At 37.0% G+C, this 26671-nt stretch overlaps 1 protein-coding gene across 1 annotated transcript in view; it reads right to left on the reverse strand.

The window, feature by feature from the left end:
• LOC134225638 (homeobox protein SIX3) overlaps positions 1–22889 on the reverse strand; it is a 187213-nt gene extending 164324 nt beyond the window's left edge. The window contains exon 1 of the mRNA XM_062705891.1: positions 21805–22889. Coding sequence (XP_062561875.1) covers positions 21805–22091 — 287 coding nt within the window. The 5' untranslated portion in view covers positions 22092–22889. The remainder of the gene's footprint in view (positions 1–21804) is intronic.
• Between the last annotated feature and the right edge of the window lie 3782 nt (positions 22890–26671).

Consider the following 26671-nt stretch of genomic DNA (forward strand, 5'->3'; position numbering starts at 1 on the left):
CAGTGCCAGGAATTTCTTCATATTCGAATTTACGGTTGGGTGTCCACAGGTTGCGTTTATCGTGGTATTTAAAAGTGAGGACAGCCGGATTATCATCGGCAAAAATTCAGTTTCGATTTGTCTGATTCAATAGGCGATCAAAGATTGGATGTGCCATAAATAAATCATCACGCCTTTTCATTAAAATTTTTAAAACTTACTTACAGTTCTTGTTAAGCTCTGTAGAAAAAGGCTCATAGTAATCCACATGATGAACACGTTTCCATGGTATAATTATATAATTTCTTTTGTACAAATATCTATTTATTAGGTTTACTCAGAATCAGGAGAATTGAAAGAAGAGTTTCTTTTCTGTAGTGATTCGAAAACTACAGCCAAAGACTCTGACATCCTGCAATAAATACCTTTTTTGAATGATGGATGGAAATGATGGCAAACAGTGGATAAAAGTTGGGGGAGTTCGTACTGATGGTACATCATGCTTGGATCAAAATAAAGATTTCAGCGAAGAGAAAATAGCTTGCTCCTCATGCCAAAGGTGTTCATGTTCAATGCATGATTGACCGATATGTCCTTGTTTGTAAGACACTTCTGTAACAATTACAAAAATACTTTTATCATCCCAACACATGTTTGCAAATAAATAAATGCAGATCACGATATTCTTGACGTTTTTGAATTGAGGGATGAAATCAATTTTCTTGGAAATCCTGGACAGACATTTTTTACTTGTTAATCTCAATGTAGAGGAATGGCAGAAACGTCTCGCTCACCTTACAGACATCAGCTATACTCGCTAAACTTTGGCAAGAAAACCAATCTGATTCAGTTCAGAGACAATTTGCAAGCAAAGGTTGAAAACTGGCAGCGCAAAGTAAGTGTACAATGTTTGATGAACTGTGCATTTGGATTGAGAAAGGGTTAACTAAATGAGATGCAAATCTCAAATTGGAAATTAAGGCTCATCTTGACTCACTGAAGCAACAGTTTGATCGATATTTCCCGAGCTGTTTCAAGAAGATGCATCCTTAGTTCATAGTCCGTTTTCGTTTACATTGGATGTAGCTAGCCTTCCCAATGAAATCCAGAATTAATATTTGGATTTAGAATTTTTGGCGTTATGGTTCGTCCGACGATTTATCCATTGAAAAAAAAATTGGCAGTTTTGGTGTGGAATATACGAAGCTTACTCCATATCGAAGTGACAAGCTTTTAATTAATATGAAGCGTATTCCATATCAGCGTTCCAATCTTTGGAGATTCTAATACTAAGCAGACTCGATCCCCCTGTTTTATCGAGATTCAAACTAGTTTTGTGCTAGCGTATTTTCAGTATACATCCGTTAGGCAAATAACTTTTTTTTTTTATGTCAACTGGACTAATTTTACAGACCGGTTTGTGTTTATGGGCCCTCCTAGAAATCTTTTTAGTGGTCATGAAAAATTCAAATAGCTTTTCATAACAATTACCATATGCCATAGTTTTTTCACAGCATAGAGCCATATATTATACAGAATGATTTATACGGATAAAAATGTCAACAGTCTTTTACAATTTTGGAATATTTATATTTTGAGATGTTAACTCAATATGGGGACACTTGATCCTTCGTTAGTCACCCGTGCAAAAATTTGTTGAGCAAAATAAAAAAAAAAATATTTTTTTCCAGGTGTCTTTTTTGTGGATTTGCCAAATTTGATGAAGAATTGATTCAAATAAATCATTGAGTAGATATCATAAAAAGGGAAACAAGTCTCCCCACCTTCGAAGATTGCATCCACTGTCGAATTCCATAACGAAAATCGTTCATGAATACCCACAGCAAGTCAGAAAATTTCCATATTTCAAAATAAAAATATTGTCTAAAAACCATTTAGCATCTTTCTACTTTTATAAAACTAATTTCTTGGAGAGGGATGCACTTCCTTCGAATATTTTGAAATATGATTTTTGCAGCATTCCAAAAAATTGATTGTGTATCAATAACAACAAACAATTCACATACTGTCGCACATCAGCAAAGATAAATTATATGTTTCTTAGAGGGTATGTCCGAAAACCGCTAATTTTTAACATTTTTGGCTGTGATACACCGGAAATGAAAAAAGGGGATCAAGTCTACCCTGTCTCCCCTGCCCTTCGAGAAATGGCAAACACCGACTATAAAGGCGCTTTTGGCTTCAACAAAAGGTTTGCATTTTGGGTTCGTGCATTAAATGTGGGTATCGGATTAGTAAATCGTATCGAATATTGAAATAATATATTTGATATCATTATTTAATTGAGATGATTTTGTATATGGAAATTGAGTACGAATATTGGATATAGGATTGTGAAATTAGTTTTGACTATAATATTAAAAAAAATCAGAAGGGGTTGTGTGCGAGACACTACGTCCCGAGCAAAGTTTTAAATCAAAATTTTATGTTATGATGTCCATTATTTGATTACTCAAGTTTTCAATCTAGTTTTGTATGGATTAATGGTTAACACAGCAGAAATGATAGCATATTTTCACACTGTGGAAACGAACTGAAAACAACTTTTGCTGTCCATGAAATCAACATGATTACTAAATTTGAAATCATTAGATTCTTAATTTGATATCAAAATGAGTATACAATTAGATTCTTATGAGAATTCATAACAACAGCAGCATATTTTGTTTGCAGGTAGTTTTTAATCTTCGCAAATAATTCACTTTATACAAATCGACATCATAATTTGATGTGAAGTTGCTATCATTATGATAACTGAGGAATGCATATCGAAAACATGTTCTGATATAAAGTTTTATAAAATAAGAATTGACATCATGTTTTGTTTTCAATATAATCTCAACAGCAGAGCTTAATATCAATTTGCTCTTATATGGATAACCGACGTTGCTCGGAGTTGGACAACGTAGAGCTATCGTTGCAATTGATCATTTTTCCGTCACTGAGCAATTTTATCAGCTTTCTAGTGTATAAAAAGATGGTCTTGAAAAGAACCAATTTAATTCCAATAATGCGCCTTTCCAATCACAAAAAAAAACAACCAAAATCAGCATCTTCCTTTGACGCACATTCGTGATTCAGTTAACTATGGAAACTTTCATCATCCGTTGAAATCCTAAGAATTTCGGCATAATTTCCAAAAGTTTTCCCGGGGAAATTTAGAATTATTTTTTATTAGAAAATTAGAATTATTATTATTATAATTATTATTATTAGAAAGTCAGAATTTCAGCGGACATTCCGAAGTATTCCCCGTTTTAAAATAGAACAAATAACAGAATAGGACATTTAAAAAAACCCTTACAAATTTTGAGCAATTTGCTATGGAAAATCCAAAGAATTCCATACGGACATTCTCAAGAAAGTTCCCTTGGTAGTTCTGAAGAATTTTCAGTGAATACCTTTTCGGATCAATTTCCATGAAAACTACAAAAGCTTTCCTGATGAAATTGAGAGGGTTTTTTACGGAAACTCGAAGAATACTTGGTGGGAGATTCGAAAAAATTTCCGAGGAAAATTCCAAAAAGCTTTCAAGAATTTGATAATTCCAAATAATTTTCCGTGAAATTTTTTTAAAAAAATGTTTCGTGAAATTTCCAAAGAAGTTTCAGAAAACTGTGGAATCTGCAAATAATTTCAATTGGAAATACTTAAAAGTTTCCCAACACAGAAGAATTTCATGAAGAAATTCGGAATAGTGTAGACTGTAGACTATCACTTCAATGAAATTAGATTTTTCTGGACGAATTTTAAAGATTAAGTCTCGCAAAATTTTCAGAGAACTCCTTAAAAACAAAATATGCAACAAAATAAAAAATTGCGACGTCAATTCGCTAAAAGACTTTCGGTGTGAAACCGAAAACGCCGCCGCCGATTTCGACTCGTGCATAAATCTGATTCCTCCTGTATTTCTCAACCCTCTAGTCCGCCTATTTCCACAAGTCCTGAAACAATCCAGAATACTTATGTATTTCCGTTTGCGTCCACTTCGCATTGTCTGTGCTGTATTGATTGTTTGCCAAAACCCCATTTTAATTCACCGAGTAGTGATACTGCCTTTCTCGCATTTAGTCAAGACACCAACCTTATATGGGGCTTATATGGTTCGATGTACCATTACCTTCATAACTATTAAACGCAAAGGTCGATCATTATCAAATTCAATAGTGATCAACAAGGCTTTGTCCCCTCTCGAATAAAACTTGTTGCGAGAAAATTGGTTAAAGATTACTATACAAAAAGTTTTCTACTGTTTTTCTTAGCTTTTGTGCACACACATACACACGGACAGACAGACATGTGCTCAGTTCGTTGAGCTGAGTCGATTGGTATATAACACTATGGGTCTCCGAGGCTTCTATCAAAAGTTCGTTTTTGGAGTGAAATGATAGCCTTTCGGTGCAACTTCGTTGTACGAGAAGTCCAAAAAGAATGTAGATTTTTGGTATACCCCTCGTCCCCCTTTCGTAGACAAACGTAGACTTTTTCTTAAACCCCCATAGGAATGCATGCACGGGATTGGATACTGAAATTTTTACTGGGTATGACAAATTCCAATGTTCCAATGATTTTTTTTTAAATTACTGGAAAGTTTCCGAGTCGATTGATCTCCAAAACCCATCGGAAGATAAAGGCGCTAGTAACGTTCAAAATCTTACAAAATTTAAATTAAAGTCTAAAACAACTTCTTTCATCCTAGTGATGAACTTAATTTTAAAATAAAAAAATCACTTAAATAAAGAAACAAAAATCTAAAACAACTTTTTTTATGAAGCAGAAAAGAATGAAAATAGTGAAAAAGAATAGAAATTCGAATAGAAACTAGTTGCCAAAGTATTATTTTTTCAGCACAAGTTGCATGTGATATGATAAATCAGGACCAGAAAGCGGGCTTTACTTTATACGATCACTCTTGTCAAAATATCAAGTAATTACAGAAAACAATCAGTTTCCATATCATTCCACAGCTTGACAACCACATGACAACAATTTTGAAGTCATGTCCATCAAAGTATTTCATTTATTTCGCGACGCAAAGAATACACTGTTTGAACACTAACCCAGTTTAATCGAGCTAAATGTAGTCTGCTGTTTCATTATTGGTTTTCCATTGTTGTACCCAAATGAATGTGTTATAATGAATTTTATGCAGCTCACTTTAGTGCTTTAATGGTCATTAAAGCACTCTTTGCAATTATGCTGAAAAGTAGGAATTCGAAAAACTCTAACTTAACTTATCTTGTGGTCTAATAATAGACCCATCTTCATAAAACATCAACTAAATATGAACAAGTCTTTGGTTTACATCATAAACTTTTCACTCAATTATATTAATTTCCATAAAACAATACTTTTGAAAAAACAAACACCTTAACTCGATCTGTTCACTGGGCTGAACGCAATTCAAGTAACAGCACCTTATTATATAAATTTAAGCGATTCAACCCCGGCGTAAGTATTGCTAACGCGAACACAAATTTGGGAGTTCCCCCAAGCAATGCCACGATTCGTCGGATGCCTCCGTTGTTCGCCCAAATCTGCATCACTATTTGTACCGTGAGAAATTCGTTTCGAAATTATCAATATAACACAATTATAACTCGCTCTGATTGTAATAAACTTTATCAAATTATGAAGAGATAAATGGACCAACAGCTGTTGTTGCCGATTCGTGAGAGGTGGGTGCGCACACTCTATTAATGACTGTCATTGCCTCCCCGAGGCAGCAGCAGAGCGGAGCCCGCCAATTTGGGGTGGAACGCCAAATTGGGTGCGTAGTGGAGCGAAATTGGTGAAAAACTTGCGTCGAACGAGCCGTGAACCGCGGGGGCAATAGGTAGGACGGTTTCGAACGAGACTTGTTACTACGGGCGGGCAGGCATCACGCGTAGCAAACGTCTGGGTAAAATCAATAAATTACTTTTCAGTCGGACCGTTTTGATTCAAATTTTGAACATGACTATTCCGAGACAAAAATGTATTTTGAAAATCTAGTGGCCATGGCTAAAATGCATTATTTAAAACAAGATGGTGAATGTTTGGTATATTAATCACAGCGAAACGATTAGCATATTTAATTGGTACATTCGTTGTTGAGGGAGTCTCTGGCGAACATAAAACTGCAATTCAATAAGAAAAATGATTATTTTTTTAATTCATTGTTTTTCAGAGTAATTGAATGGAAATGGATTTCGAGTTTTAAAAATAAGTTTCGCTAAATACAAATATTCTACAAAGTAAATGTTCGTCTGATCACATTTTTGGTAACCTACAAAGGCAACACCCCTAATTGTCGTTCCCAGCGTTCATTGCACTAGCATTTCAATTGAATTACTAAGCTTGAAATGCTTAAAATTGTCACACCACTTGCAATTGTATAAACTGATTATTTTCCTTCAGTTTACAAACAAACTTTCATTTCTGATCATTCAATAAGTCAATTGTAACGAACAGAATGCGATGTAATTTGCCAATGCACAAATTCCTTCGATGGGTAGCGCACATGTGCGTATTTTGTAACGAACTGATACAGTATCTTGTGGTTGCACTCCTATTGAGAAGAATAAATAGTAAAATTTGTAATAATGACCTATCGTGTATGGTGGATAATTTGGAAATTTTCTCTTTTCAATTTTCGATAAATAATTTTATTAGCAAAATAGCGAAACAGTAGCATTTGGCATCGAGCTAGGAAACGTGCAACCAGCAGCCGGCTGCAAAATGGCTAAAGAAGAGAAGAAAAAGCTGCCCCGTAATTGTAGTTTAGAGCTAGTTAAACGTGAGCTTGCCTCTGCCTGGTGGCGGAGCTATTTTTGGGGAACGGGATGTGCGCTCTTGTGCACGAGATTGTTGATTTTTTTGGAGCTGGTTGTTTGGTGCAATTGGGCGATTGGTTGGAGGTACTTTTATCATTCGAAGAGCGATCGTTTACGTTTTTAACCAGCACGATTACGAACAGAAGGAAAACCAGGCTTATTAAAATAATTTGGCTCGTCTCGTCTGGGTTCAGTCCTATAGGAGAGTAGGTCACGTTCGGTTCGGGTTGGCTGATCCGCCCGCGGCTGTGGATGGAAGATTTTTGGGCGATGTATGCACAATGGAGTTTTTTTTAAGGAAATTGAACTATTTTTCAAGAAATGTTAAGATAGACTCTCTTAGACTTTAACAACGGCATTTGTCACTTTGTTAGCCATCCTATAGTAGGGGAACGGTTTGGCACTTCATCCCGTAGCTCCTATTTCCATTCCACCAAAAACAAAGCAACGAAAAGAAATTTGGTTTGTTTCTTATTTTTGTAATTTTTTCCACCAGTGAGCACGCAAGAAGAAGCGACGAGATTAGTGCTACATTTCTTTGTTTTGCGATGAGATGAATATATGTACAGTGAGATGGAAAACGGAACAGTTCCCCTATTTGATTATAATTTTACTGTGCACACAGACTCACATATGTCCGGGTCCTAGTTGGCCACGTTGCGTGGCATTTCTTCACATAATTACAGTTTTACAGTAATTTTCATACAACCTTCAAACTGCGCGTGCACAGTCAATCTACAACCTATTTTGTTAAAAATTCATTAAAACAGAAAATGGCATAAGCATTAGATCGCAATTTGAAACATACTCCTCCAAAATTTGTTGATGAAAAAATAGTCAAACATAATTTCAAAAAAAAATCTTGTTTTATCATATTTTTCCAAAAATGAGTGATCAGTGCAGATTGTGATAGACTAAATTATTCTTGAATCCTATGATGTGTACAATGCACGTTCTGTTTCCGTGCTGTTGTGTTTTTTACAATGGTTCAGTTAGATTGATTTGAAAATAATAGCGATTAATTCTATTTTGCTTTCAATATCATGTGTCAAATATTTTTTGAGGAATATTGGATAATGACGAGGAATTCAGAAGCTTATTGCCATATTGTTTAAAATCGTATATAATTCGTATATTTTAGCTATAAAGATATTCCATCCAGAAATATGCTATAGATTTTTCTGGACTTCGATGGAATTTTTTTCTACAGAAGTTAACTTAAAAGTGCATGGCTACTACTACAGGGGCTGTTCATAAACCACGTAGACCAAAATTTCACATTTTCAAACCCCCCCGTCCCCCCTAGTAGACTTTCGTAGACTTTTCCGAAACCCCTCCCCCCCTCCTTTGAAGTCTACGTAGACTTTTCTAAATTTTACAAAATATCATATGCGGCTTAAAAAAATACGGAGATCAACCACGTTTTAAGCAATTCAGCTATTCAAATCAATTTCTGTATGTAAATATTACCATAAAATTCGAATTTCAAAAACAAAATTAAGCTGAACAAAATCTAACAAAACAAAAATCAATTTAAAACGTAATAAAATTTAATCCTTTGTACATAGCTCCAGAAACCAAATCTCAAAGCCAATTTAATTTCTGTTGAACTCGATTCCTCACAGAGGTGTGCGCCACCACCGCCAACACTTTTGGATAGGCACGCCATTTCCTCAAATCTGTAACGCATCTGAACGGTTCAAATTTGTAGAAAACCGAACAATTTTCAGAACTTTGAAAAATTTCGAGTTGAGTCCCAAGAATTTCCTTCTAGAATCCAAAAGTTTTCCCGTTATTAGTAATTTTCAGTGAAAATTTAAATTCATTTCCCGAGGTAATTTTAAGTTTAAACGAACATTTCGAATATTTCCCGTGGAATTTTAGAATGGTTTCCTACGATATTTTTAAATTTCTGTTTCAAATTTGGAGCAATTTCCACATTTCAAATAATTTGCCGAATAATTTTCGATGGAAATTATGAAAAATTTTCTGTTGAAATTTTGGTGAATTTCTCGTAAAAATTTTGAATACATTTTCGTGAAAATGATAAAGGCTTTCTTACGAAAATTGCAAATATTTTATTTGTGGAAACTCATAGTTTTTGATGGGAAATTAAAATAATTTCTCGTGGAAATTTTCAACAATTTCTATAGCAATTCCGAAGATTTTCCATCAATAATTCCAAAGAATTTGCCATAGAACTCTTGAATAAATTGCCGTAAATTTTCTAATAATTTCCTATGGACATTCCGAAAAGTTTTGCTTATCTGTCTAAAGAATTCCTAGCGAAAATTCCGAAGAATTACCGGAATTAAGAAAAGTTTCCCAGGGACTTCCTAGAAAATAGAGCTTCCATTATCAGGAAGGATTTCCCGGGATATGAACATTAGTTTCCCTAATTTCTCAGGAAATGTTTTTACGGGTTTTAAATTTGATACAAATATTAGCTTTATTAACTTAATCTAAGGAAGTGATCTATTATATTTTTACTAATATTTGCTCTTCGTTATCTTAATAAAACTTCGTCTTACAAATTGATGGAGGAAATGTCTTCTTCCAATAAACAAATGAAAATCCTTTTAATTTCCCCACTTATTGATAAGAAATGAAGTCATGCATAACAAGAGTTGCATGACTTGTGCGATGCAATCTTGAAGCTTTTAGGTGGAGTCGGAATAAAGCAATAGTGTTTTTGAGAACGCAGATGCTGGTGCAGAGCGACATGTTTCCAATATCACAGATCTTTGACTACTATATCGATTAGGAATACGTCATATTTCAGAAGGCGACAATGGGCCTAAGAGAAGATCTCATCAGGACACCGCATACCTTATGCTTGAACAAGAGCTAGAACCTGCAAAATAAAGATGAAATCTCCAAATTCTCTGGTGCAAAGGAGATAATGCTTTTGGATATGGACGGTAAACTTATTCAGAATCGTCAACAATTCTATGTTTATATTATTATTATTTTCATTCTCAGCAATGATATGCTGTGAAAGTCGTTCAAGTCTATGTTTCGTATTTATCTTTAGTCATATGGTTAATTCTTCGATTTTTTTTATTTCTAAGCTCTCATTTTTTTAGAGGTATTCATGATTTCGAAAAATATTTGCGATTCTATGCGTCTGCTCATAATTGTTTTTGCATGATGAGATATGCTTTGCATAATTTTTTTTCACTAAATTGGACAAAACTTCGAGGTGGCTAAAATAGATTGGTTGTTGACTTCTCAGATTTCTTAAAAAATCTATCAAAAGATTGGAGTACTTACATTTTATGCTACAACATGGATATAAAGTATACGGCATACTTGAATAATTTTGTCATTCATTCAACTTTGCGTAGAATGATCCGATTTTGATGAAACCGGAACCACCGTCGCGGAAACTCTTCTAGTATACTGTCTCCATGCAAAACCTCAGATTGGTTCCTGGCCAATGGAGAAGTTCCGTATGCCATATCCAGCTTTCCACGCTCGCCATAATGGCGGATGCTATAAAAAGTTTGACAAGAACTGCTTCCCGACACTGAACTGAAATTTCCATCTAAGCAAACGTTGATATCCCCGTTACCAACGACATCCACTTGTTTATTATTGAATCATCAAAAAGATTTGCGCAAGATTTGAAAATTTCCATTAAAATCAATAAAATAATTACTATTTTTTTACCTATTTCAGACATCATTTTAAATGAAGCTAATATTGTTGACTAGCATTCCATGAGCACTACTAAAACTCAAGAAAATGTCAACATTTTGATGCCGAAATATTCGTTCCAGATTTTCGAATGACCATTGACTATGCTACCACACCCCACATCTTTGTGTCCCAAATTTTCATAAATTGACATGATTGTCTCGATTGCTGTCGAATAGTGTAAAAGACCCACGGTTCCGGTTCAGTGTCGGGAAGCAGTTCTTGTCAAACTTTTTATAACATCCGCCATTACGGCGAGCGTGGAAAGCTGGATACCCTGAATAAACTTACTTTCGCAGAATACCCGGAACCTGCTACAAATTGACCAGAGAGTCTTACAGCCCTCAAAATATATCTTTAATGAATATCATATATTCATCGTTTTGCGAAAACATGAATCAACCTTTTTGTCTAACCCCTGTTGAAAAGTAAATTGGCAAATTTCTTACTTTTGTTATGTAGGTATTTCAACATTGAGCACGCAGCAGTGTAATCTGTTTCGAAATAGTTCTAACATAAGGAGAAATAACCTGAACTCTTAAATTTATTTTTGATAATAATTTTGAATACATTTCTGTCTGATCCCGGGAAATCCCGGGAATTACTAGAAAATCTCCAATGGAAAATCTGAAAAGTTTCTCGCGGAAATTTCGGAGAATTCCCCTAACAAGTTTTAAAGAATGTCTTTTGGAAATACAAATGACTTTTTCTTTGATATTCTAAAATGCTTCCTTTGTAAATTCCAAAGAATTTTCCGTTGCAGTACGACATAATTTCCCGTGAAAATTCTTAAGAATCACTTGTCGTTTCCATAGAAGTTCCTGCCGAAAATCGAAAGATGTTCTACATAGTAGAATGTGCATTAAAATCGGAGAGGAAATTTAAAAAAATCTATAGTTTTTATAGAACACTCCAGAGAATTTTCCTTATCAACATAGAAGAATTTCCATGTGAAATCCATGGTAATTTAAAGCCGTAGCTCAGTAAAAAAAACTTAAAAATCAAACAAGTGAACTTCTCACAAAGCTGCTGCACAAATTGTTATCAAAAAAAAAGTCTACGTGGACTTTTGGTATACCCCCCCGTCCCCCTTCGTAGACTTACGTAGACTTTTTCGAAACCCCTCCCCCCCATTCAAGAGTCTACGTGGTTTCTGGACAGCCCCACAGTTGATAACCATTCCTCTGATAGATATTTGTTTCTATAACTTTGTACCAACATAATGAGTGTTGGGAAACACTCTTATGAAGGATTTCGCCGTTTTATCAGTATAACTTATGTATTGATTCCCAAGTAGGGTGGTCTGACCGGTAGTACCGAAACCGGTAATACCGGTATTACCGGCTTATTTTGAGTACCGAGAATACCGGTATTAGAGACGGAAAATACCGGTATTTTCGGTATTGCAAATTTTAGGCCGTTACAAATATTTAATTAACTTTTTGGCCTACTGGTCTCCGAAAGGTCAGGGGGGGGGGGAATAAAGAAAAATAAATATTAAAATGAAAAAAATAAAAAAAACTCCTCGGATTTGTTAAAGAATGTTTTGGAAATCCTCAAAATTATCCGAATTTTATGTTGTTGTCCGTAGTCCGCTCTGAATTCGGAAAAGAACTTGTATTGATGGAAATTTCCTCCAGTTTATTTGATGTTCTTAAAAAATGAATCCAGGGGACACGATCAGAATACGCTATTCTTTTACATTTTTTTAAAACCTTGCCGTAAAGCAATTGATCAGAGACGATTTTGGCATTTTCTTTAAGACATCCAGATCTACTTTTATTAAGCAAGGAACGAAATCTTGAAGTATCTAATCATTCCTGATGTGATCGTTGAAGCTGAGACAATGACCAACAACAACAACAACACCTAGCGATCGGTACGAAGAATATTCCTCTATGGATGATTTTTTCTGGTTTATCAGTTAAAGAACAAATCGTGAAGAGCTGCAGCAACAAACTTTAAATTTAAAGTTTGTCAGCAAATATTGTGTTTTTCTCAATAGTCTAAATCAGCGGTTCTCAATCTGGGGTACATGTACCCCTGAGGGTACCTTCGCGTGGGTAATGGTGGATGAAGTAAAATTTCTATCAAAACTAATTCATAAAGTTTTGATAATTTTGTATGTTTTTATTTCAAAACTTTGTTTTGTATACAATATGCATGGCGATCTGTAAATTATGGCCTTTTGAATCCTGTCCTCCACAACCAGTGCAATGCATGAAGGGCTACATGACAAAAGATCAAAAGGACAAAACCTCGAACCAATAAATTTTGAAAATCTTCTGTGCAATCTACCTGATCAAAACAGAATAATATGTTAAGAATATGATTCTTGACTGAAATCTAGAGCCTACAGATTCGGAAGCCTCCACTTGACAGACATGAAAACTTCAGTTGCTTCGTTGCAAAGGAATTGGAAGCATTCTTCTACGCTTTTCGGAAGCCTCCTTCCAAGCAGCTTGAAGGACACCTTTCAAGAGGTTCGGAAGCCTGTTTTTAATAGGTTCGGAAACTTTCTTCCAAGAGGCCCGGCAGCCTTCTTTTTTTTTTCAACAGGCTTGAAATCATTCTTTAAAAGAGTCGGGAGTCTCCTTTCAAGAGACTTGGAACCTCATTTCTAGAGGTCCGGAAGTCTTTTTAAGCTTTCTTCTTGAAACTGTCATTTTTCTTTTCTCCGTCTTTTAAAAGGCTCGGAAGGCGCCTTTCAAGAGGCTCGGAAGCCATCCTTAAAAGAGGCTAGGAATTCTTCTTCCAGGAGGCTTAGAACCGTACTCTTGAAAGCCTCAGAAGCGTCCTTTCAATATACTCAGAAGGCTAATTTTAAATGGCTCGAAAGCCTTCTTTCAAGAGGCTCAGCTCAGAGGCCTTTCATCCAAAAGGCTCGGAATGCTCTCATAAAAAGCTCGGAAAGCTTCTTCCAAGAGGCTCGGAAGCCTCCTTTCGAGTGGTTCGGAAGCCTTTTTTCAAAAGGCTCGAAGCCTTCCTTTAAGAGGCTCGGAACTCTTTTTTCAAGAGGCTTGGAAGAGTCCATTCAAAATACTCCGGAGCTTCCTTTCAAGAGACTCGAAAGCCTCATTTTAACAGGCTTGGAAAACTCTTTTAGAAAGGATCGTAAGGCTCCTTTCAAGAGTCTCGGAAGCCTCCTTTCAAAAGGCTTGAGGCCTCCCTTCAGGAGGTTTAGTTTCTTTCCTTCAAGAGGCTGTGCAGCGTCCATTCAAAATACTCCTATACCTCATTTTAAATGGCTGAAAAGCCGCCATTCAAGAGGCTCGGAAGGCTCAAAAGTGTTTCAAGATACTCCGAAGCTTTCTTTTATGGGGCTCAAAGTCGCCATTCAATAGGCTCGGAAGACTCTTTTCCAGAAGCTTGGAAGCCTCCTTTTCAAGAGCTCGAAAATATCCCATCAAGATGCTTGGAATTCGGAAGCCTCCTTTCAAATGGCTCGGAAGCCTTCCATAAAATGGCTCGTAAGGGCTCGAAAGCCCTTTTTCAAGAGGCCTGAAAGCCTCGCTTCAAGAGGCGGGTTCGGAAGCCTACTACCCTTGAAGAGGTTTAGAAGCCTTCTTCCAAGAGGCTTGAAACCCTCTCTTCAAAGGGCTTAGAATTCTATTTCCAAGAGGCTTGGAAGCATACTTTCAAGCAGTTCAGAGGCATCCTTTCAAGATGCTCGGAAGGCTCCTTTCAAGTGGCTCGAAAACCGCCTTTCAAGAGACTCGGAAGCCTTTCTTCAAGAGGCTCGGAAGGTTGTCTCGGAAGAGGCGCGGAATCCTAGTTTCAAGAGGCTCGGAAGCCTCCTTTCAATACGCTGGGAAGCCTGCAATAGTCAAAAAAGTTCTGTAAGATTCTCGATGTATGAACTTAATTTGAATTGGGAAATTTCAAACAAAATGAAAATTTCAGAAAAGTTTATGGAGAGCCATAATTCCGTTTGTTTTCAGGTCCATTTTTCATATATCTTAAAAGTTACGATTATTTTCATTTACAGCAAAAAAACATAGGGGGTACCTCATTTAATCCAAAAGTTCGAAGGGGTACCTATCAAGAAAAAGGTTGAGAACTGCTGGTCTAAATCATACTAAAAAAATAAATTTCCTTAAATTTTCACAAATACCGGTATTTTATCGGTATTACCGGTATTGACTCCTCCAAATACCGAATACCGGTATCAGTCAAAAATGGTCAATACCTCGTAGTATTATCGGCAAGCCTCGTTGGATAAACGTACAACTCGTGCTGAAAAAATCATCTTTTTGCAACTAGTTGCACAAACTACTATTTTGAAGACCATGATTTACTCTACAAGACTGCTTTGAAACCAGTAGCGATTCCTTAACCCCAACTACCTGTTCAACGAAGTATTATTTGCGAAATTATTGCAGGTAAATGTATGTTATAAGCAGAGCATAAAATATTTACTTAAAATGAGGCACATTCGCTCCGAGTTTTGACAATCGTGTTTTGATTATTCAAAACATAGAATGACTTACTCAGTTTACTTTTTCATAAATTCATTCAATTGATAACCACTGAGCATGGTAACTGCGCGCGAAAAAAAGCATTTGGCATTGATTATACTGACATTTTGCCTTAAAAATGCCTCTCAATTGAACGTCGGGATTAGATCTATGCGTGTATTTATTTAAATCATTAAACATGTGTTCAGTTTTACGATTATTTAATAATTTGTGATATTCAAATAAATACTCACTGACCCATATTCATTCCGAAAATTGACGGTGCAGTGCCGAATATATATATGTTTAGAAGTGAAGTAACCAAGAAGGCCGATGAGTTTCATATAAAAATAATCGAATATTTGAAGCTCTGGTTATAAGTACACAGATAGAAAAAGTTGTTGAAATTCACACGAAAAGCAATACACATAAAGGCAACGTCAGAAGGAGCGTAAATTGAAACGATATTTTCACCTGTATGCAATTTCTTTTGCATTATGTCCTATTTATACAATTTAGTGATATAATGCTATGGAAATTGCTTACATTTAGGGCGAAATTGTTGGAAAAGATCCATGTACGTTACGAATAGTGTAATTTTCCGCGTCTTTATTTTTTACGCGTTGATTAGTTTCCATTATTTTTTCCTGTGTATGATTATTTTATGTTAAATTTGGGCTGGCAATATATCGAATTGACCTTTCCTGTAAAACCTTAATAAGGTCAACTGTCCCAAATAACTTATATGTTTTATGCTTCAACTATTTTAAAAATCGAAAACAAAACATGAAAAAGTACTGCACGTGTGAACAGATCTGAAGAATTGGACTGATGTTGTTCGGACAAATGTTAGTCCAAGCATGATAAACAACACGTTTTCGATTTTTTGTTTTCATTTTTAAAACAGTTAAAGGAGTCAAAAATATGAGTTCTTCCGGAAAGTAGACCTTAAATAAATTAGAGGTAAAGGTTATCATGATCTGGAAAGGTTGTTTTGTTATTTTTGTGTCGTGGAACAGGCAAAAGTGAGGTTACATTGTTTGGAAACAGAAGAAAGCTTCAATAATACTGTAGATTAAAATAGTGAGAAATAGTACAATGATACGCTACGAAAAAGCGTATAATATAAATTGAGAATTTATCAGTAACGAGCAAAGAGTCATGATACTCATGTATGTGAATGACGAGGCTGTTCAAGTGTACGATCTTTCTTCTTTCATATTTCACACGTTTATTGGTGAATTTATGGGGAAGTTTGTGAGGAACACTACTTTCTCGGCATTCCAAACTGAGTACAAATGCTACAGATGAAGCTTAATAAGCCCATACTGTCCTTTGTCACATTCAGAAAAGACGTTCGCATGGAAAACATGCAGCCGGTGTTCAGGGCCTGACCATAACCAGTAAAAATAGTTGAACATTGCTGTACTGAGTATCAACGAAACTGCAACACAAGCAGCTCCAACACCATCCAATGAAAACATATTCTCCGATGCCGATATTTTCTCCAGTGAACAGTAATAAATTTACTTCATGCCAACTTGCTTAACCCTCAAAAGGCCGGGACAACAGTCAACTCCTTCAAAGTGCTCGTTCTCAGTAAAGCGTTGACCAAATTTCATGACCCCGGATTTTTCTCAAAGGGGTTTAGTAGAGCTTTCTTTTGACATTCTTCTGACCGCCCCGCTAGACTCCTCCCCGCGTTCACGAGTTTCGAAAATGTCTGTGTTTTTTCTTTATTTTTTGCTATGATGTCCAAATTTCTGCAGTAATCAAGTGTAATAAAGTTCTGGCGTCATAAAATAAAGTAGATACATGAAATATATAAAGTAGAAGTGATTTTGAACGTTTACAAGTAATCTGATTACTGTAATTACCGATATTGAAAGCCATATCCCTGATCTAAGAGTTATGGTCATATTTCTACGATCACGAAATAAACCAAATTGTGCCATACAAGAGGGAATGATATCACAAAAAACTGTAGACATATATATAATCAATTTTATGTGTTGAAAATACTATTTTGGAACATTCCAGTTCACCCAAATATATTAGTGAGTTTAGGTCTTGAATTCTACCATAGAAGCAAAAGGTAATGTGCACATAAAAATACTCAGAGTACATCCTCTCAGTTCAAAGATATTAAATGACTAATGGGAATTTGTTTCTGCGTGCCCATAGTGACATTCTAGAATGCGCGAAATGTTCTGAAGCTCAGCTCGTAAGACCTACGCAGCAACGGCCTCGAAAATGTTTTCGGCAGTTATCAAAACCCTTCCTAACAGATGCTTGGATACCTGCCAAGAAACGTTATACCATTGTTTATGCATTTCAATACACTGAAGCCCTATCCAAAACGTCTTTGAGTTCCGGTCGTCAGATTTACAATCAAGTAGAAGCGCAATACTTGTTTCAAATCCAGCTCAGGTCATCCTGCCCAGTTCAAGGGAATCAAATGACCATAATGACATTCTAGAATGCGCGAAATGTTCTGACGTTCGGCTCGTAAGACCTATGCAACAACGGCCTCGAAAATGTTTTTGGCAGCTATCAAAACCCTTCCCAACAGCTCCTTGGATACAAGCCAAGAAACGTTATACCGATCTTTCTGCGTTTGAATACACTGGAGGCCATACAAAACGTTCTTGAGTTCAGGTCGTCAGATCTACAATCAAGTAGAAGCGCCATGCTTGTTTCAAATCAAGCTCAGGTTATCTTGCTCAGTTCAAAGAAATAAAATGACTTGGCCGTTGTTGCGAGCTGAACTTCAAAACATTTCGCGAATTCTAGAATGTCATTATGGGGCAGAAAATTTTTCAATGATTTGATTTCTTTTAACTAGGCAATATAATCTGAGCTTGATTTGAAACAAGCATTGCGCTTCTACTTGATTGTAGATCTGACGACTTGAACTCAAGAACGTTTTGGATGGCCTTCAGTGTATTGAAATGCAGAAAGATCGTTATAACGTTTCTTGGCCGGTATCCAAGGAGCTGTTAGGAAGGGTTTTGATAGCTGCCAAAAACATATTGGAGGCCGTTGTTGCGTAGATATTACGAGCTGAACTTCAGAACATTTCGCGCATTCTAGAATGTCGTTATGGGACACGCAGAAAAAAATCCAATAAGTCATTTGATTTCTTTGAGCTGGGCAAGATGACCTGAGCTTGACTTGAAACAAGAATTACGCTTCTACTTGGCCTTCAGTGTATTGAAAAACATTTTGTAGGTCGTTGTTGCGTAGGTTTTACGAGTCGAGCTTCAGGACATTTCGCGCATTCCTGAATGTCACGATGGGCGCGCAGAAACAAATTCCCATTAGTCATTTAACATTTTTGAACTGAGAGGGTGTACTCTGAGTATTTTTATGTGCACATTACCTTTTGCTTCTATGGTAGATTTCAAGACCTAAACTCACGGATATTTTGGATGAGCTTCTTCTTCTTCATCTTATTGGCATTACATCCCCACACTGGGACAGTGCCGCCTCGCAGCTTAGTGTTCATTAAGCACTTCCACAGTTATTAACTGCGAGGTTTCTAAGCCAAGTTACCATTTTTGCATTCGTATATCATGAGGCTAACACGATGATACTTTTATGCCCAGAGAAGTCGAGACAATTTCCAATCTGAAAATTGCCTAGACCGGCACCGGGAATCGAACCCAGCCACCCTCAGCATGGTCTTGCTTTGTAGCCGTGCGTCTTACCGCACGGCTAAGGAGGGCCCCAATGGGATGAGCTGGAATGCTCCAAAATAGTATCTTAAACACATAAAATTGATTAAATATATGTCTACAGTTTTTTCTGATATTTTTCCCTTTTGTCTGGCAAAATTTGGTTTATTTCGTGATCAGGTTTTAAGAAATATTACCATAACTCTTAGATCAGGGATATGGCTTTCAATATCGGTAATTACAGTAATCAGATTACTTGCAAACGTTCAAAATCACTTCTATTTGATATATTTCATGTATCTACTTTATTTTATGACGCCAGAACTTTATTGCACATGATTACTGAAGAAATTTGACCATCATAGCAAAACATAAGGAAAAAACACAGACATTTTCGAAACTCGTGAACGGGTCTAGCGGGGCGGCAAGAGAAAAGTCCGGGGTCATGAAATTTGGTCAACGCTTAGGGTTAAGCAGATTATAATAATTCTGACGACGAAGTATAATGATCGTTCGCCAATTGGAGCACGGCCTTATCCCAACAAACAATTCAAGCCGAATAAGCTAGTCTTTTAGCTGAAAAATGGCCTTATATACTAGAAATCGGAAGACTGTGGTGGGCCGAGCACGTAGCCAAAATGTCGGAAGTAATCCGGTGAAAATGGTTCTCGACAACGATCCGACGGGAACAAGAAGGCGAGGTGCACAGTGGGCAAGGTGGATCGATCCGCAATGGACCGAACTGAATGGAGAAGACTTTTATGTACTGCACAGGCCACTCCGGCCTTAGCCTGGTGATAAAAAAATAGCTCATCCACAGAAATAGGCCATTAACAAAACCAACAGTGAAACAATTAAAATGAATTCGGCCCCGTTATGCTTTGTAACGCATGAACCTGGTAAATAAATACGTATCATGAAATATCTACTTGACTTGAATTTCAAATTTATTCATTCGTTTATAAGAGTGGTAAGATGTCCGGAAATTTTTAAAAGGAACCCAACAAGAAAATAGTTATGAATGGAGTGACTATTACCCTCTCTAGCCATCGTGGCTAGTTACGCCAATGCCAACAGTCCTAATTTGAAATTTGCAAAAAAAAACCTGGAGGTTCCCGCTACACGTTCCTCTTATAAGCGAATGGTCATGGGTTTGATTCTCAGCCCCTCCACCAAACCCTCGTCAGTCGCCAGATTCGCAGGTCATACGGTGGCGTTACTTGCATCCCTAGGCTGGCTCACCTCAGCGGCAAAAATTGTGAAACAATGGTTTTAGGGTGAAATCATTCCGGAGATGGAATGGTAACCTAAATCACTTGATTAAAACTCTCTCAAGGACGTCTGGAAGATAAACAATTGTAGAATAAATCGTAATGACTGTTGTTTCAGGAGCAATTATTTTATTATAACCAAAAGATTTGTGAAGCAATTTCAGAAACCTTTGAACAACCTGGGTAAGTCTATGCCACAAAGATGTAATCCAGTAATGATAAACCGCTACACAATGTTGAAGATGACAACAATGTTTTGTGTTTAATATACAAAGTTGCATTTGTTTTGTCCATTTTTTTAGTTTCAACGATTCATTTATGTTTTATATAGGTTATGTGTATTTTTAGTTTAGAAAACTTAAATCAAGTTGTTTTTAAGTAGTTACGTGTTTTTCACTGACATTTGTTTGATTATTGCATTTTTACCCGGATTAATGACTGTAACCGGTAAAATGCATATGTTTGGTCTAATATTGCATGTATTTCCGATAATGATCGTAAATTTTTCATTTTTTTTTTCTTTGAAATCACATATCAGAGTTATATTTTTATAACATTTGCTTAAACAAACTGAATTAAACGCTTTTTGGCTACTTCAATAATTGTCATTTTAATTAAATAAAAACGATTACAAAATACCCCAATATTAGGAGTTTGTTGCCTACTGTTTGGACTATTTTCCAGTGCCCAGTTCTATTCAGTGTTGTAAAATATCATTTGATTAATTTGCCCATATTTTCATTAAAGTTTCACGATTTTTTTTATAATACAGTTTGTACACATTATAAATTGCATAAATAAGACGAGCTCCATTGTTATACAGATTAATAATTTCGAACTGAAGTTTCATCGCGAAAATCTGACCATATAGGATATTAGATGGCGCAGTCGTAATTATATGAAATTAGGCGCTGATTTAAATTTATACCCAAATTCCACGGAATAACGTTTTATTTCGCTAAAAGTTACTTTTTGCCGGCGATTTTTTTTTTAATTTATCGAATCGAAAGATTTTGCCATGCTCAAATCCCACGGAATTTCGTTTCGAATCACCTGATACTTTTTTTTTAAACCACAAACTGCAGCAAACTCAGTGAAATCAAAGTTTCTTTTCCAATTTGTATTTGAGACCCCAATCAACCCCAACTTCTACACATAAATTGGGTCCGATTGGAAACTTCCACACGATGAATTAAATTTTTAAGAAGCAAAAATGCGAAACACAATTCAATAGTGATCAAGTAGCCCCATCAGAAGCAACTTATTGCACTATAGCTATCTGGGTCTTCTATTAACAGTTGAGTGATTACAATGATCCTGTATTCTCTACGTACACTCAGTTTACGAGAAAAACAACAGCTTCAGGGTGGAATAATGCTTAGCCTTTCGTTACTATTGCACTATAAATTTAGTAAACAATAATGATTATAACAAAAAGCATCTCCAACTTTAAATTAAAATCTGTAGTTTGAATATATAAATATTATACGATTATTTTAAGATAAATTAATACAAAACAAAACAATGTTGGGGACACACTTCAATATGTGAGTAGAAAACATAGTTTGAATAATAAATGTTAACACTAAATCGTAAAATTGTAACTCGTTAGATACGATTTTAAACGACGCTTTTTCAAGCCTGTTACACGATCATTTTAGGTAAGCTATTTCATTGCACTAAAATTGTGAATCATGAACAAACCCACTAGTTGTCCCATTTTTAAGCAAGAAGGGAGAATGACCGGCCTTTTTGTTTAGGCTAACACTTGATATATTCTATGAAAGTTGTTACGCACAGTTCACTCAATCACTTTGATATCTTTTTATAGCAAACTTTTCCTATAACAATAAAAATCTCAATCGAAAATTGATCTCACACCCACCTAAAATGCCCCGTGTGATATGCAACTATCGCCCGCGCCCGTAGCACCGCCTCGGAACGGTCCAGCTCCGAGATGTTCGGGTGGGCGACCGGCAGGCTCCATAGAAACCGCGCCAGCCGTTCAATGTCTCCGGATTCCTCCAGTGTCTCGCAAACGGTCGCAACCTGCGACGCCGTAAAGTTCAATGTCGGTAAGGCAAACAGTGGGCTGGGTGCTAGAATCGGGTGTGGCTGGATCGGTGCTTGCGGAGGATTTCCTGATCCTCCCGTCGGCGGCCCAACGGCCATGGATGGTTGTCTAACCACCGCCAGATTGTTCGTGTTGGGTGCAATTTTGAACCAATGGTGGCGGTGGATATTTCACTCTGGCCAATATCTGGCTATGGAAACTTTCGTCAACACTTTTATCTATCACTTCCGAGTACACACATGAGGTATAACACAACAGGCATATTTCCGTTCACTTTCGTTGACACTGTTTCAGCGAATTACTCAGATATTTCGCAAGCTGCTTTTGAGCTGACCTTTGTGATGAGTATTTTAATCCACAAGGACGAATATTTTCACTTCACGAAATGCAAAGATTAGTTGGTTTCTTTGAATTCAAGGCATAATTTTAGCCAATCAAATCACACTTCACTCATGAAACATTTTGAAACTCAAAATCTGTTTTATCACCGACGACACTTAATTTGCAGTAGGCCGGATCCAAACAACCGGTTACAATCCATCTGCCGCCCGATTAGTCCGAAAGACGCGCGCGATCACTCCCAGCTCACCGCGACACTGTGCACGCAAGAACGACGGCAAACGTGGTTTGTTGCGCGCCCGATATGCGACGGTAAGTCATTCGCAAGAAAGCGCTCAACAACGGATGGACGAAAGACCGTAACACTAGAGAGCAGCCAACAGCCTCGTTCCACCCGCAACAGTTGTGCAAGCCGACAACAACAGAAACAACAACAAAAATCACCGTACACCTCGTCGCGCGAAACCTCTAATAGCGCATATTTATTTTGACACGTCTCAGCAGCAGCGTATATCATCTATCGCGTATGGATTTTGTAAAGCTACTGATATCTTATTTGATTTTCAATACATAATCCCTCTCGTCGTTACAAAGAGCAAGGCGCGCGTTCTCTGGTCGCTTCTGATTAGCTAAGAGAACACCAATCATCGTAAAAAAGGGGCGTTGATCTTTTTACGATTTTTATTTTGAATGGCATGCGCGCCTATGTCACAACTACCAGCATTCGTAGAGGGGATCCAAATATACCAACACCAAAGGGGGTTGATTTGCTGTGTGAGTGCTGACAACGACCGGTTCCAAGCGAGAGCAGCTTGTAAATCCAAGGAGGCGACTATGTGTGAGTGTCTGTGGTCGTTTCCATTCCAACTGGTTTCAAGTACAAAGTAAAAGTATCATGTTCACCGGGCTGCTTTGGTTATGTATCCCGTGCTCTTTGTCTGCGAATGATCTTTTTCTGTACATAACTTTTCCTACTACTGTTCGACATTATACGGAGGGAAATAACATGAATACATGTGAAACAGATAATTTTCTCTTTTCCCTATCCTTTTGTAGTAGAAAAAAATGTGTATAATTTCTATTTGTACGCGTATATATTTCAACTGTAGAGGAATTCTGCTATTGAGAAGCTATATGAGAAGGCAGCAGCTGAGCCGGAGCTGAGCTATATCCATGTGCACCGCAAGCGTCGTATCATCGAACGGTGGATGTGTGGTGCAAGGTCTGCTCTGCTAGTGAGAAAGAGAAAGAGAGGAGTGGTGCTGGTCGTCGGCCGGGGAGTAGTGGGGCCGTGTTGCCCCCAGAGTGAGCGATGGCTGACTTTGAAATCCCCCTCTTACTGCTCGTTGTTGAGAAGATTGCTCAACACCCACCACCCAAGCTCAATCCAATCCAATGCCGATGTGGTGGGATGGGGCTTAAGAGCGCGCCCCATATGCACTATATTAGGTGAACGCTGGAATAAGCCATGATTCGTGGCATACGTACGGCCCGTACCAATCGGTCGTATGCGTAGTGGGGCAAAGCTGGATTTCAAATGACAATTTTGAATAAAAACTAAATAATGCTAACAGAAGTCGATAATAATAATCGATTCTCAACTAGCTGATAATGTCAATTACCAATAAGATACCTATATACGAATTCGAGCAATAAAAAAAAGGTGGATCATAGTATGGTCATATTTATAAAGAGAAGAAACGTCAAAAGGAGGTTTCAAAAGTTTTACGACAGATAAGAGGCATAATGTTTTTAAATTGATCTGTCAACTTTGAGCAGCCTATAGCGATAGGTGAATTTATTAGTTTTTAAGGACAAAACGGCTTATTTGATTTTATAGACAAAGATTTAAACATTAATTTACCTATTCAAACTCACATCACCGACAGGTAGTTAAATGTTTCGGCTATCCGTTGATTAGATGAGTTTAGATAAAACCTGATAAAACTGACAAGATGATAATTCCTTGTGATTTTTTTTTTGCTCGAGCGTACCATCGTAGTGAGCTGTTCAGCGTGACCAAAAAGTTTCAGAATTAAACACAAACAAGTGAAAGCAAGTGTAAACAACAATATGAAAAGTTACTTATTGCTGCTTTTATTGTAATCACTAGAGCTTTAAATCATCGATTATTTTGGTAAAGCCTATCGGCGTTTTATTGTCACCTCACTTCCCAACATATTTATGAATAAATATCAGTCAATGATTATTTGTTTAGATTTAATAAACTAATAAATTTCTGTAAAACTGAACAAAATATTCATGATTTGAACAACTACCCACTAGGGTGGCTCAAATTAGTATGGGAAAAACTTTTTTCAATTTTTTGGATGGGCCGCCTCCTTATTCGGTTCTTTTTTATGCCTTGATGCTCTGGACAAAATTTCAGCCAAATCGGTCAACGTTTGGGGGTGCTAAACTCGTTGGAAGTTTATATGCAAGAATGTTTGCAGAAACATCCAAAAACAGTGAATTGCAGTTGGACGGCACAACTTACGATGAAGAACTATGATACTCATTCAGATCTTGGAGAATTTAATACATAATGTTATGCAGAAAACCGCGAGAAGATTAGAGTTTGCCCGGCTAAGTTATTAGCATTTCTCTGAAGTGGGATTTGAGCAAATTTCGTTTCTTTTACCTTTGAAAAGAAATAAATTCACCTCTACAACACTCCAGTAAAATGCTAATATCTTTGCCTAATAAACTCTAATCTTCTCGCGGTTTTCAGCATAACATTCTGTATTTAATTCTACAAGATCTGAATGAGTATCATGGTTCTTGATCGTAAATAGTGCCGTCCAACTGCAAATCACTGTTTTTGGATGTTTCTGCATACATTTTTCCATATAAACTTCCAACGAGTTTAGCACCGCCCAAACGTTGACCGATTTGGCTGAAATTTTGTCCAGAGCATCAGGGCATCGAATAGAACCGAATAAGAGGGCGGCCCATCAACGAATTTGAAAAAGTGTTTTTTGAGCCACCCTACTACCCACACAAGAATAATTTCGGCGTTCGATTGAGGAACGACAAAGGTCAATATAATCAAGGCTAATTATACTTTTTTCGAAGGCAGTGGCCATTCCCAGAAACAATCATACGAGTGAGACTATGAAAAAGAAAACTGAAGAGCTGAGCAGCATGGATACGTTTGCGTGCGTTTTGACAGTTATGCCATGGGAAAACTTCAAAACACACGCAAACGTATCCATTCTGCTCCGCTCTTGAGTAAGTCATTCTATGTTATGAATAATCATGTGACATTTGCTTCATGGAGGTGAATATAGGGTACGGCGCCGACGGGATTTATTTCTTTCTCACTGCATAGAAATTATGAAACAACAAGGTTTTAATTGCATATTATTCGGCAACTCAGCCGTCCGAAAATGTTTTTTGTTAAATATCTTGGCTGTACATATGCACAGCACATGTTCCGAAATGGACAAATTGATATGAAATTTCCGAAAAAGAATCCACGTGTCTTGGAAGGACTCAAACCCTCAACCTCCTACTCTCTAGATAGGCGTGATAACCCCTACACAACAAGACCACTTAAAGGTCACGTTTGCGGAAAAGCCATCATAATCCGAGTACCAACCTCCACCGCGGTTAGCTCTTTTTTGCAAATTGAATATCTTTCGGATGCTTGATTTGTCCAATCTTCACATGTGCTTTACTGCTGTATATCCACAGTCAAGCGAGCCCACATTGTTTTGTTATCGAGAACATCCCAGTCAACACAAAATCGTTTATGCTGGAATATACGATGCTAAAGTGGAGGCGATATACGTACAGGGGATGGACAAAATAATTAGGATAGGCAAATTTTAGGTAAAATTAGATGTGTTGTAACTATCTTAGTTATCATCCGATTTTGCCAATTCAGACATGCCCGAACTAGAAAATTAATGCAGTTTGACGGTATGTCCATGGAACCGACTATGGCCACTGGATTCCGGAGATATTCCGGGTTTTTCGGAGGTAGGTTCAAAACCGTAAATTTGAGGTGGATATTAAGAGAAGTTGTGGTTAAAAATTAAATAATATTAGTAACCACAAATTAAGTAGCGCTCTTGCTGATTGGAACCATATATTAAGATATGGAATCGGACCAGAATCAAGTGAGATATGGCCATTTCTTTATAATCGGTTCCGATCGATACTTATCAAAGGGGTCAAGCCACAACTTCATTTGAATCTCGCGTTTTGTTAGATGGTGCACTATGTTTTTATTCTAGAAGGCCTCTAATGTGTCAAGAATGAAAAACCAATTGAATAAACGGATCCTGGACGGCTCTGACCGCTTCCAGGATCTACGGATTGGCCCCGGGGAACC

Source organism: Armigeres subalbatus, chromosome 3 (genome assembly GCF_024139115.2).
Source record: "Armigeres subalbatus isolate Guangzhou_Male chromosome 3, GZ_Asu_2, whole genome shotgun sequence".
Classification (NCBI taxonomy): Eukaryota; Metazoa; Arthropoda; class Insecta; order Diptera; family Culicidae; genus Armigeres; species Armigeres subalbatus.